The 14,510-nt window shown below is 41.9% G+C and overlaps 1 protein-coding gene across 1 annotated transcript in view; it reads left to right on the top strand.

Moving 5' to 3' along the window:
• Positions 1–14,510, top strand: part of LOC141988596 (E3 ubiquitin-protein ligase rnf213-alpha-like) — a 181,164-nt gene that overhangs the window by 118,662 nt on the left and 47,992 nt on the right. Inside the window, exons 42-48 of the mRNA XM_074954446.1 lie at positions 490–640; positions 5,372–5,513; positions 6,117–6,290; positions 7,467–7,600; positions 8,913–9,070; positions 9,715–9,918; positions 13,982–14,175. Of these exons, the coding sequence (XP_074810547.1) occupies positions 490–640; positions 5,372–5,513; positions 6,117–6,290; positions 7,467–7,600; positions 8,913–9,070; positions 9,715–9,918; positions 13,982–14,175 (1,157 nt within the window). The remainder of the gene's footprint in view (positions 1–489; positions 641–5,371; positions 5,514–6,116; positions 6,291–7,466; positions 7,601–8,912; positions 9,071–9,714; positions 9,919–13,981; positions 14,176–14,510) is intronic.

Here is a 14,510-nt window from a genome sequence, read left to right as displayed (position 1 = left end):
AGGAGTAAGTTTCAGGACTTCTGAGTTCCATATCTGTCTCTGTCACTGACTTCCTGTGTGACCTGGGGAAAGTCACTGAATGTCTCTGGGCCTCAGCTCCCCCCTGTGACTGGGAGGGGGAATAGGGCTGCCAGCCTCATGAGGATAAACTCATCGGTGTTTGTGAGGTGCTCAGATGCTGCAGAGATGGGGTTATATGAGACAGATACAGGAACTGCAGACTTGAGATGCAGCGCGTGCCTCCTGAAACTGCTACAGAGATAGCCAGGGAACAGCTCAGATGCTATTCTGCTGTTGGCCATGAAAATGAAGAGGAAGGATGGTCTATAGTATTTTGGGTACTAGCCTGGGACTCAGAAGATCTGTGTTCAATTCCTTGCTTTGCTGCTGACTTCCTGTGTGACCCAGAGTCAATCCCTTAGTCTCCATGTCTCAGTTCCCATCTGCCCAATGGGAACAATAACATTGCCCTGCCAAATATTTTTCCAGCTGCAGCTGATCAACACTGAATTCATGATCAAACAAAGTGTCCAGAAAGCTGTGATCCAGCTGGAGGATAAGAAAGACAACAGCCAGCGAGCTACAAAAAGGATACAGATTCTCTATGATGCACTTTTTCAGTCTCAGAGCAAGAATATACGTGAGTATAAACAAAAGGCCTTGTATTTGTGTGTGACTGGATATTACAAGATGTTCTAAGAACAAACTGGATGGATTAGTGGTACAATCAGCTCGGGCACTAGTATTATAGCTGTGGATTCCTAGATGAAAAAATCCCATTTAGACATCAAATGCAAATGAAAAATGAGTGTGGAGATCTTTCGTGCTGCTGTGGCTGTCAATATTTGTTAAGTTCTACACAATTATTCAAGGCAACTGTGCAATCGTCCTTAGTGATTAAATGGGATCCAACTTTAAGCAAACGAATGTGTAAATATTTCAAACTAAGTAAATGGAAGGTGCTTTTTTCATGGAGGGAAACTATAGTCTAATGACAGGTTTCAGAGTAGCAGCCGTGTTAGTCTGTATTTGCAAAAAGAAAAGGAGTACTTGTGGCATCTTAGAGACTAACCAGTTTATTTGAGCATAAGCTTTCGTAATGGTATGTCTAATCTGATTTGTCTAATCTTCGTTGCCAAAACTAAAGGAAGGAGCCACATAACTTGTCAAGAATTTACTGTGAAAACTTTCAATGGAAAATTGTATTTTTAACAAAACAATTTCTGTGAAAAGTGTCTGTTTTTCTTGGAAAATATTGACTTTTCATTCACTGAATAACCAAACAGCCAAACCCAAAACCTTTCCATTTGGAAATGCCACTAAAATGTCTCATGGGAGCTGAAGTTTGGTTACCTCAAGCCCCCATTCTCTTCTGTGGGCTGGGCTCCAAGCTCAACTACATTTCCCATCATGCACTGTGGCTGCAGTAGTACCATGAAAGTGGGGACACCATGGTGCATCATGAGAGATGTTATCTGGTCCATAGAGAAGAATGGAGCTATAGGGCACGTGTGATAGAATCATAGAAGATTAGGGCTGGAAGAGATCTCAGGAAGTTATTTCGTCCAACCCCCTGCTCAAAGCAGGACCAACCCCAACTAAATCATCCCAGCCAGGGCTTTGTAAAGCTGGGCCTTAAAAACCTCTAAGGTTGGAGATTCCCCCACCTCCCTAGGTAACCCATTCCAGTGCTTCACCACCCTCCTAGTGAAATAGTGTTTCCTAATATCCAACCTAAACCTCCCCCACTGCAGCTTGAGACCATTGCTCCTTGTTCTGTCATCTGCCACCACTGAGAACAGCCTAGTTCCATCTTCTTTGGAACCCCCCTTCAGGTAGTTGAAGACTGCTTTCAAATCCCCCCTCACTCTTCTCGTCTGCAGACTAAATAAGTCCAGTTCCCTCTGCCTCTCCTCATAATTCATGTGCCTCAGCTCCCTAATCATTCTCGTTGCCCTCCGCTGGATTCTCTTAGTTTGTCCACATCTTTTCTGTAGTGGGGGGACCCCAAAACTGGTCTCAATACTCCAGATGTGGCCTCACCAGGGCTGAATAGAGGGGAATAATCACTTCCTTTGATCTGCTGGCAATGCTCCTACTAGTGCAGCCCAAAATGCCATTAGCCTTCTTGGCAACAAGAGCACACTGCTGACTCATATCCAGCTTCTCATCCACTGTAATCCCCAGGTCCTTTTCTGCAGAACTTCCGCTTAGCCAGTCAGTCCCCAGTCTGTATCAGTGCATGGGATTCTTCCGTCCTAAGTGCAGGACTCTGCACTTCCCTTGTTGAACCTCATCAGATTTCTTTTGGCCCACTCCTCCAATTTGTTTAGGTCACTCTGGACCCTATCCCTACCCTCCAGCGTATCTACCTCTCCCCCCAGTTTAGTGTCATCTGTGAACTTGCTGAAGGTGCAATCCATCCCATCATCCAGATCATTAATGAAGATGTTGAACAAAACTGGCCCCAGAACCGACCCCTGGGGCACTCCGCTTGATACCACCTGCCAACTAGACATGGAGCCATTGATCACTACCTGTTCAGCCCGATGATCTAGCCAGCTTTCTATCCACCTTATAGTCCATTCATCCAATCCATATTTTTTTAACTTGCTGGCAAGAATACCATGGGAGACCGTATCAAAAGCTTTGCTAAAGTCAAGACATATTACGTCCACCACTTTCCCCATATCTCATCATAGAAGGCAATCAGGTTGGTATGACTTACCCTTCGTGAATCCATGTTGACTGTTCCTGATCACCTTCCTCTCTTACAAGTGCTTCAAAATGGATTCCTTGAGGACCTGCTCCATGATTTTTCCGGGGACTGCGGTAAGGGTGACTGGCCAGAGTTTCCCGGATCCTCCTTCTTCCCTTTTTTAAAGATGGGCACTACGTTAGCCTTTTTCCAGTCGTCTGGGACCTCCATGAGTTTTCAAAGATAATGGCCAATGGCTCTGCAATCACATCCGCCAACTCCTTTAGCACCCTTGGATGCAGCACATCCGGCTCCATGGACTTGTGCTCGTCCAGCTTTTCTAAATAGTCCTGAACCACTTCCTTCTCCACAGAGGGCTGGTCACCTCCTCCCCGTGCTGTGCTGCTCAGTGCAGTAGTCTGGGAGCTGACCTTGTTTGTGAAGACAGAGGCAAAAAAAGCATTGAGTACATTAGCTTTTTCCACATCCTCTATCACTATGTTGCGCCCGCCATTCAGTAAGGGGCCCACACTTTCCTTGACCTTCTTCTTGTTGCTAGCATACCTGTAGAAACCCTTCTTGTTACTCTTAACATCCCTTGCTAGCTGCAACTCCAAGTGTGATTTGGCCTTCCTGATTTCACTCCTGCATGCCTGAGCAATATTTTTATACTCCTCCCTGGTCATTTGTCCAGTCTTCCACTTCTTGTAAGCTTCTTTTTTGTGTTTAAGAGTTCATCAGGGTCTGTCTGTCCTGCCTATCCGAAATGCCCTGGGATGTATCCTGCCATGCCATCTGGCTGCTCTACATTTTTGCCAGTATCACAGCCTTTGGCTTGGTGCTCGTTCAGGGCCATATAAGCCAGCTGAGCCTGGCCGGTCAGACAAGGGGCTCACCGTAGTGCCCAGACTCCCTTGTCCCATCCAGTGCTGGTAGCCAGAAGCTCAAACATCAACAAAACCATATTAGGGTCATCTCACAGGCTATCTTATATAGGCCCACTCCCAGGCCCACTGCACGATTTCCAGTTCTCTCATTGGAACTCACCCGCCTCCAGAGGAGCTGTTGCTGTACCCGAGACCACTTTTTAATAAACTGCTGTAACGTCTGCTGCTGCTCTGTCTGCCAGCCAAGAAGTGCCTGCCAGCGGGGTCTTCTGCTTCTCTGTCTGCTGCTCAACTACATTTCCTCCCTGGCATCTGGATCCTCCTGCCCAAGCACCGGTCACTCCTCGAGTCTCCTTTTCTCAAGTCAAGAGGGATAAAACCCTGGACAAGCCCCCATGTGTCGCAGAGTGCTTCTTCAGCTACCCGGTGTGCCACGCTGCCTAGCCTGTTTCCGTGATCCCTCAGTCATTAGCACACCCAACTTGTTTCCCTTTCACTGTATGTACCTTTACCCTTCAGTTCTCCAGAAAACAGTACATGACACAGGGACACTGTAGGAGGAGACTTCTCCAGGCCTCTCTCCTCTGCACAGCGCACCCTCTTCCTGTTCCTCCCCTTTATATCCTCCCCATTACTGGTGATTTTCATCAGTCCAGCAGTTACCACCCAGGTGTTTGTAATCGCCCAGCCGAAAGTGTTCAATTGCTCCAAGCCGAGCCTTCAGCCTTTTCTGTGCTGCAGTGATGTCAGTGATCAGGGTGCTGCAGCCAGCTCTCGGTCACAGGCACACAAACAATAACTCCCATGAGGCACCAGGGTGGCATTTCAGAATCAACATTTTTCATTTTAGATTTTTTTATTTATTTTTTTTGCTAAAAAGTCAAAATCTTCCATGGAGGGAAAAGAAATTCTAACCAGCTGTACTTTTAAATACCAGTGGACTGCTTCAGTTTCTAGCCCGGCCGGGGGTGGATTCTGCTCTTGGTTACATTAGTACAACATGGAAGTAGCTGCACTGAATTCAACAGTGTAACTACAGATCTACACCAGAGTAACTGAAAAAAGTGAGGGTATGTCTACACTTAAAACTCTGCAACAGCACAGTTACCCCGCTGTAGAGCTTTAGTGACACTATCTGCACAGATGGGCGTCTACCATCAGTGCAGGTAATCCATCTCACTGAAAGGCAGTAGCTAGGGCAATGCAAAATTTTGTCCATTGACCTAATGCTGTCTACACTGGGGATTAGGTAGGTATATCTACATCTGTGAGGGGTGTGGATTTTTCACCTGCTTGAGAGACGTAGCTATGCCAATGTAAACCCCTAGTGTAGACCAGACCTGAGAGCTACATGGAACCCTCAGGTCTTACAGCTCACTTTTTTCCATGAACCCTTTATCTCAGAGTTTCTTGATTTCAGTTGGAAGGTCAGCTTGCTTAGGCCAAAGGAACTGTTTCAAAGAAGACAAATAGGAAATGCTTTTAGATGCACTGCTTGGAAAATGTTTTTCTCCCCTCCCCCATGGAAATTTTCAATTTTTTTTCCAGAAACCAAACACCTGAAAACCCAAAAAATTTTGGCCCAAAACTGCTGAAATCCAAAACATTTTTGGCTCTCGGCTGAAATTTTTCAGGTTTGGGGTTTTCTGACAAAAAAAATCAAAAATTTGAGGAAAGCAGAGACTTTCTACCCTACTTTTCATTTAGTCGAAAATAATTTTCCATTAAGAAAATGTTGACCAGCCCTATTGTGGGATAAGTGATTTCTTTTTTCTTTTATGGCTAGTTGCCTGTCATTTTATGGAAGTGTTGAAAAGGAGAATTTGTAACCTTTTACAAGAACGAGAGGAGGTGAGCCATAAGCCTAAAGAGTGGATTTTCCGCAAAGCTCTGTCTAGTGAGTTCATACTTGAAGGAACCTCATTCAGGTAACGTATGTTCTTGTATAGTTGCATGATGTTGGCCATTTGAATTTCAAATAGCTCAAATTTTTGGAATACAAACATATCACTTCTTGTTGGTATCACGTCACTTAAAGCATTCCTGTACGGGGCTTGGGTACAACAGTGATGAGGTGGTATAAGTACTTATATAGAAGACTAGCATATGTTTTAAAAATCAGAATTAATCAGGGTATTGGCAACAAAATCTTAGGTCATTGGACAGTTAAAGGGTCTTGTTTGTAACAAGAACAAAGAACAAGAACAAAATTGATCAGCGGTATGAAATGTGCTGAACCCTACAGATAACTTGAAAGTTTTGGAAATTCATATTTATGGTATTCAATCACTGCAGACAGCTGACTCCCAATCTGCTTGAGAGACATCACCCAGCCAATGCTATATTTGCTCCCTGTTTTGTCCTGTGTGGATGACTATGCCTTATTTTGATTGTTGGATATTTACATAGTTGTATCTTAGGGCTCAGCCCTGAAAAGCAACCCTCATGTTACAGACACACAGAATGAGCTGGTTGAAGGGGGGGAATTGAAAGAATTATTTTATAAGACATGTTTTTCCTTGTTTTTAAAGGCATGTTGTCTGGATTCATTTGGAAGACATTGTAGCAAACATGTTTGCTCAAATTCTAGCAGTAATTGATGCAAACAACAACTTGGATCATATCTCTCAAGAGACTCCTTTCTCTGACCTCTGGCTCCAGATGTTCAAAGATGAATCATTTCTGAAGATTAAGTATACCAGCAAGTAAGAAACCACTAGGAAAGCTCAGACTCTCAGGATTAGATCTGAGTGGGATACACTGTTCCCATACTGCAAGAGTTTTTGAGGTTTCAACATTTTTTCCTCATCCTGAATTGGAATAAAAAGTTGAAATCTTGAAAATTTTCACAAACTGAAAGTATGAAAATAATCTTGGCTCCATCGTAAAATTGAATTTAGATTTTGACCTTTTTAAAAAAGGATTTTACATTTTTTTAGTATAAATTAACTACAATTGCTAAGTGGAAAGTCATTTCAAATTATAAACCAAAACTGTTGTTTTTTCCCCCCCAAAAATATCAAAACAGGATGTTTTAATGGTTTTGAAACTTTTTTCCAAAAATTGCTCAAATCAAGAGGCTTGGTGAAATCAACCCTTTTCCTGCAAACTGTTTCGGTTTCAATGAGTCATGATTTTCAGATGAAATAATGTTTAATCAGAAAATTCCTGACCAATCTCTATTAGGACTGAGAAAACCAACCTCTCTACAGATCTGCAAAGGTACAGTGCCATAGCAATGAGAGCAGTGAGAGAGTCTGGGATGGTGGAGAGTGCGTTCATTAGACGAGTAGATGCATAGTGAAGTGGGAAGGCAACAGACGTATAGAAGTTTAAGCCATGGAATTCACTGTATTGGAAATGTATGGAACTCGCTGGATCAGAAGGCAGAAATTTAGTCAGACAACTGTGGGAACAGAATTACAGGCAAAGTCATTTGTGCCAGCTTTTATGTGCATCATTATTATAGTTGTTGTTATTGTTCTTCTTATTTATTTATAGATCCATAAATTATAAGATCAGAAGGAAGTGTTAGAATCATAGAGCCATAGAGTTAGAAGGGATCACAAGAGAGAGAACACTTAACCCCTTCCTAGCCAGGTCTGATTGACGAATAGGCTGGCTGGCCCCAGGCCTATGGCCCCTGAAAGGGCAGACCACCCTTTTACAAAGGGGACAATTGGTGAAATTGAAAGGCAGCAAATTCAAAACCAGTCAAAGGAAATGTTTTTTTCACACAACACGTAATTATCCTCTGGAATCTACTGCCACACGAAGTCATTGAGGCTGAGAACTTAGCAAGATTATATGGATATTATGTGTGTGTGTGTGTATATATATATATATATATATAATCTGTTTGTTTGTTTTAAACACTCAAGGGCCCCTGATGCTAAGATATCTGTGTTATCAATGAGTGAAGACCCCAGCAGGTCCACACAGTGCTGCTTTCCTTTCAGCTGGGTTCTGAAAGCTCGCCTGGATGAGATATGGGAGACAGTCCGTCGGGTCAAAGGTAACTTCACACTTTCTGCATCTATTAAAATTAATTGCAGTGGAAGAAAATACGGGACCCAGTTCTCCTCTTGCTTTTGCCAGGGTAAATCCAGATCAGGTTTATAGAAGAGCTACATGGGGAGATGTCTCATAATAGAGAGCTCTGTGATCTAGCAGAGAGAAGCAGAATGAGATCCACTGGGTAGGAGCTGAGTGGAGACAAATTCACAGAGGAAATAAGTAGTACATTTATAACAGGGAGGGAAATTAACAGGGAGGAGTCATTGGCCCAGTTCACCTAGGTATGGGGTGGAATCCGCATCACTTGGAGTCTTGGTAGTGCTTAACTGAATTTGGTTCAAAAATTTTAGTCAAAACAGTTTGGCGTCAGAAAATGCCATTTTGAGAAAACTGAAACTTTTCATCATATTTTGTTGATTTAGATGAAATTTTGTTAGAAAACAAATTGGGAAGAAATGTTCAGAAAATGTCAAGACATCGTGTTTCAACATTTTCACAATAAAAGTTTCATTTTTTTGTTTCTAAAGGACATTTTTTTGAAGTTTATTTTATACATGTAAAATTAAATAAAAAATGGTCAAATCAAAATAAACCATTGCAAATTTATCAAAATTAATAATTTTGATTGACCCAAACAAAAAAAATCATACGTTAATTTTGTGAAAATTTTCAGAATTTGTCTTTTTGTCATGATTTGTGACAAAAAAAATGCACAATGTCAAAATTTTTCATGGAACAAAAATCAAGTTTTCCGACCAGCTCTACTTTTAATTCAGCCAAATGCAAGGATCAAAGAATGTAGGTCACTCTTACCAGATGGCGGACGGTATCCTGGAAATCAGTGACTTGGGAAAGAAATCTGTAGATAGATCTGGGGATCTAGGTACTCTCAGCCTGGGTCTCACACTTGCAGATCAGTAGGGTCTGTGCTTAATCTTCTGCTTAGAGGAGTCTTGTTGGTGGGGGCAGGAAGAGTTCCTCATTGAAGATTGCCCTGTAGGACTGTCTGAGCCTTCTTGTCCTTTGTAAACCCAGTCCTTCATTCCTTGAAAAGGTAGTCAATTGCTCCTCTCCCCACCCAGCTAGAATAACCTAGAATCTCCCTACCCAACTAGAATGACCTAGAACTCTGCATCATAATTCTAACAAGTAGCCATTTATAATAGAGGAAAACAAGATTCCCATTGCCCCACCATGCTTATACTCTTGCCCCCCTTTCACTTGTATATTAATAATTAACAAACAATATTTATAGTGATCTGCTATACTTGAATAAGCCCCCCTCCTTTGTTCATTCTGTGACATCCTAGGTTATCCAAAGGACCCTACTGTAGACTCTGCTGAGATGTTTCAAAGCTCTGTTTTGAACATGCCAGTGCCAGAGGGCAATAATCCAGAAATGGTTCAGCATTATGCCAGTGATTTTGTGAGGATGGCTTTTCCAGGGCAAGATGTTCAGGTTTATGAGGTAAACGGGTTTCTGCAGAAAAGCACTTTTAAACATTATCAGTCTGGATGGTTGGGGTGAGATTACCAATGGTATAGTAGACATATTAGACTTAATGCAGAAAAAATAAAAACCTTACCGCCAGATCCCCAACTGGTGTAAATCGGCCCTGTCTCCATTGGAGTCAATGCGGGCAAATCCCCAGCTGGTGTCAATCAGCCACAACAACATTGGACTCAATGGGCCAGATCCCCAGCTAATGCAGAAATTGTCTGATTTCCGTTAAAACATTTCAGTTTTTTGTCGATTTTTTTTTCATATCAAAAAGGTCTTGCCTGAGTTTTTTTGGAAAAACGTTTTTGGTTTTGATTTTTAACAGTCAAAATTTTCTGCCAAAAATAAAACCAGTTCCTGTCCAACTGTTCTGTATTTTGATAAACGCACTTTACAGAAACCCTGTATTTGCTCTTAAATTACTGCTAAGCGCTCTCAACTTTAACTGCATTTTAACGTTGTTTTTTTGGCTTGGGTTAGAATTAGTGATGATGAAAATTTCATACATCTTTCATTAAACATGGCAGCAACAGAGAACTTAATTCTATGGGTCAATCTCTATTCTTGTGGTTGATGATGAGTAGAAATAATACTTTTTATTTTATCAACAGATTTTGTCTAATGTTCTCGTAACTGGTGCGAAACGGCTCTGCACCTCTTTGGCACATGGTGATGTGGAGTTTTCCCTGATTTGGCTGCACATTGAATATTTCTACCTACAAGAGAATTATCAGCTGTTCGTCAATTTAGTAAAGAATGAGGAGACTCTAGCCAATGAGCTGCAGAAAGTTTATAAAGAAGACACAACTAAAATGGTGAGCGAGGTTACCTGAACAGTGTTTCATTGTTGCTCTTTTCAACCTGTAATTGTAAATGGGAATCATCACTGAGAGGGTGTGTTTCTACTGGATCCCACAGGGACTGGTTTTTGGCCCTATGCTATTTAAAATTTTTATTGATGGTCTGGAAGAAAACATAAAATCATCACTGATAAAGTTTTCAGTGAACACAAAGGTTGCGGGAATGGTAAATAATGAAGGGAACAGTCACTGATATAGAGCAATCTAGATAGCTTGGTAAGCTCAGTAGAAGAAAACAATATGCATTTTAATATGGCTAAATGTATATGTATGGGAACAAAGATTTTTGGCTACACTTATGGGATGGGGGACTGTCACGGGAGGCAACGACTCTGAAAAAGACTGGGGGTCATGGTGGTTAATAAGTTGATCAAGAGCTCCCATTGAGACACTGTGGCCAAAAGGGCTAATGCGATCCTGGGATGCATAAATAGGGGAAACTCCAGTACGAGTGGGGAGGTTTCATTACCTTTATATTTGGCACTGGGGTGGCTGCTGCTGGAATACTGTGTCCAGTTCTGGTGCCCACAAGTCCAGAGGGATGTTGATAAATTGGAGAGAGTTCAGAGAAGAGCCATGAGAATGATTAATGATTAGAAAACTTGCCTTATGGTGACAGACTCACAGAGCTCAATCTACTTATTTAAAAAAAGAAAGCTAAGGGGTGAGTTGGTCAAGATTGGACATTTTTCTAAAACATCTGCTGTGGTTCAAACAGGAATGAATTCAGCAAGATCCTATGGCCTGTGTTATGCAGGAGGTCAGACTAGGTGATCACAGTGGTTCCTTCTGGCCTTAGAATCTCTGATTCGAAGAATCTTCCGTGTATTTCCCTGCTTCCAATCTCAGAATCTGTAGAGCCATAGGGTTAGAAGGGACCACAAGGGTCATCTAGTCTAGCCCCCTGCCAAGATGCAGGATTTGTTGTGTCTAAATCATCCAAAACAGATGGCTCCAGCTTCCTTTTGAAAGCCTCCAGTGAAGGAGTTTCCACGACCTCCCTAGACAGTTTGTTCCTTTGTCTTGCTGTTCTTACAGTTAGGAAGATTTTCCTGAGATTTAATCCTAAACTGCCATGCTGTAATTTGAACCCATTGTCTCTCGTTCTGCCTCTTGTTCTGTGACAAGAAAGAACAAATTTTCTCCATATTTTTATAGCAGCCTTTCAAGTGTTTGAAGACCACTATCATGTCCCCTCTTAATCTTCTCTTTTCCAAACTAAACATACCCAGTTCCTTCGGCCTTTGTTCGTATGGTTTGCATTCCATCCCACTGATCATCTTTGTCGCTCACCTCTGGATCCTTTCCAGTTTCTCTACATCCTATACACAGAACTCCAGCTGAGGCCTACCCAGCACCGAGGAGAGCAGTACTATCACCTCCCATGACTTGCATTATATGCCTCTGTTAATGCAACCCAGAATTGCATTTGGTTTTTTTTTGCAATACCATTGCATTGTTGACTCATGTTGAGGTTGTAATCTATTGTCACTGTGTCTCAGTGGGTCACAGCTGAGAATACCAAATTCAGGACAAACTGCTGAGAAATGGGGCAGACTCACCCCAAACTGGTGGTTATTCTTCCATAAGATATACCACATCTCTAACAAAAGTAAACTTCTGTCTCACCATACTGGTTAACGAAGTCAGAAATGCAGTCTCCTTAGGTATACCAGTCCTTGTTTCACCACCAAAACACTAGAGGTAATGATGAGTGGTTATTTAAAACCAGTTTCATCAACCAAAGGGTTCTTCTGATCCCAAAGGACCAGTCACATACCCAGGTCAATGTATAGTCAGATCTTACCCAATATTCATGCTGTTGCCAATCCTTTAGTATCTAATAGCTAAAGATTCATTTATAAGGGAAAAGAAAGAGGTGAGAGTTAAAATGATCAAAGGAATCAAATACATACACACATTGCAAAGTTCTTGTATCAGATTTGAAGCAGTGATGGAATAAACTGCTGGCTCATTAAGTCTCTGGTGGCATCCAAAAGATTGGAAGGCCCTCAATCCATTGGTTAGAATGCTCCTTTTAATATAAGTCCTTAGTCCAGAGATCAGAGCAGGAAAGAGGAAAATGGAGATATTTCCAGGGCCTTTTATAGCTTCTGCCATGTGGAGGGAAACTCATTGTCTCAAGCAAAGCTCCCAGCATAGTTTGTGGAAAAGTACAGGCACAAGATGGAGTTTAGGGTCACATTGCTAGTCACATGCCCCTGCATGCTTCAATGAGTCATAGCAAGAGCCATTATTCATATTCTGGCTAAAACGTCCCCAGGAAAGCCCATCAGGTGGAGATAAGCTTCTTCTGTGACCCATTGTTTTACTAAATGGGCCATCAACTTGAATAGCCCATTCACAATGTGCGTGCTGACTGGATGTAAACTACCTGGTGGTAGTTACTACCTAACCTTATTATTATTGAATTATAACATTCAAAAACCAGTCCGAGATCACTTCAGTCTCCCTGGTCACTCGATTACAGACCTAAGAGTTGCAATATTACAACAAAAAAACTTAAGAAACAGACTCCAGTGAGAGACTGCTGAATTGGAATTAATTTGCAAACTGGACACCATTAAATTAGGCTTGAATAAAGACTGGGAGTGGATGGGTCATTACACAAAGTAAAACTATTTCCCTCCCCCGGCCCCCCACTGTTACTCTCACCTTCTTGTCAACTGTTGGAAATGGGCCATCATGATTATCACTGAAAAAGGTTTTTTTTCTCCTGCTGATAATAGCTCACCTTAATTGATCACTCTCCTTATAGTGTGTATGGCAACACCCATTTTTTCATGTTCTCTGTGTGTATATATCTATCTTCCTACTGTATTTTCCACTGCATGCATCCAATGGGTTTTAGCCCATGAAAGCTTATGCTTAAATACGTTTGGTAGTCTCTAAGGTGCCATGAGTACTTCTCGTTCTTTTTGCTGATACAGACTAACACGGCTACCACTCTGAAACCTGTTACCTGGTGGGTGTCACCCCAGGAGCAAACACATTTGAAATACTGGTACATAGTCAATATTCATAATGACAGATATAACAATGACACATGCATACAAATAGGATAATCATATTCAGGAAATCATAACTTTTCCCTTCACGCCTTACATGATATACTTTGTGTAATATTTGTAGCAATTATATAACAGTGGTAGCAACATGATATACATGGTTATATTTTAACATCACATCCACCACAACTCCCAGATCCTTCTCAGCAGTGCTGCTGCTAAGCCACGTGCTTTGTATAATATAATGTCCTTGGCATTAGGAGGTGGTCACTCCAATTTTAAGCCAGCTGGTTTTGTTTGATGCAAGTGCTGTTTACACTGGACCAGGAGCTGTGTTATCCAAACCAGTTTTAACCATTCTTTAAAAATGGCTTATACCTGCTATGGACCAGTTCACATTAACAAGCCAAAGCAGATTAAATCCAAGGCAGCCTGAACCAATTTAATACCATGGTGGTTAAAGGCTGGTGACAAGATCCTCGACTCAGAGCACTTAGGTCCTGAAGGGGAGGGGGAATGATATTCTGTGGCACTGTTACAATCTGCACTGCTTGGAAACAAATGTGGGATTTCTCTCCCTCCTTTCCTTGTTCCTTTGCCTCGGCAGCTGGATGCGTAACACGCTGGCGCAGTAGTTGTGACTGTATCTCGACTCCTGCTCCTGTCTTGCCATTAATGGAGTTATCCCTTTAGCTCAGGTGGTGGGAGTCTTTGCCGCTGATGCCAAATCACCAGAGCTCAGTCCCGGCTGATGAGCACATCTTGCGTGTGTGTGTGCATGTATCTATGTGTGTGCCTCTGTGTGTGTGTATCTATATGTGTGTGTGCAGCCACCAGTCCTTCCTTCGTAACCTGCTCCAGTTCTGTTGCTTCAAGTCTTCAGCGAGCGATACTCCTGCCCTGTTGTTTTCTCTCCTCTTTGCCCCTCACCCCAGAACACAATGGCTAGCTCAGAAACTCATGGGATTTGTTTTTAAATGTCATTTTAGTTTGTAGCTCTTGATGCCGTGAGCATCATCCTGAAGCAGCTGCAGCCCACAGAGAAGGAGCTTCTGCCATTCAACGCCTGCCTGAGCTGGCTGAAAAGGATCAAGTCCATTAAGCACACTGTGGAGCTGATCACATCGGACGACTACCAGATGAGACTTTACTGTAACAAAGAGGAATTACTGAACAGCGTATTGTAAGTTTTACCCCTTCCCCCAAAAAACTGTCTGTGTATTTTAAAGAATATAAACATTTTTAAAGCCTGTAACAGTCAAAACTTTTCTATGAAAACTTTTTTTCCCCAGACAGAAAGATGGGTTTTCCTTTAAACAAAATTTTTTGCAGACAGTGTCAGATTTCCTCTGAATTTTCCAAATTTATGTAGAAAAACTTGAAAACTAAAAATTTTCCAGCAATTTTCTACTGGAAATCAATAAATGTTTTGATTTTTTTTTTAAACCAAAACCTTCAGTTACTGGGAAAAAAATGAGTTTTGTTTTCTCAATGAAAAGTCATAATTTTCCACGGGGT

The sequence above is a fragment of the Natator depressus genome, chromosome 6 (genome assembly GCF_965152275.1).
Source record: "Natator depressus isolate rNatDep1 chromosome 6, rNatDep2.hap1, whole genome shotgun sequence".
Lineage (NCBI taxonomy): Eukaryota > Metazoa > Chordata > Testudines > Cheloniidae > Natator > Natator depressus.
This window is presented reverse-complemented; position numbering and strand designations above follow the sequence as displayed.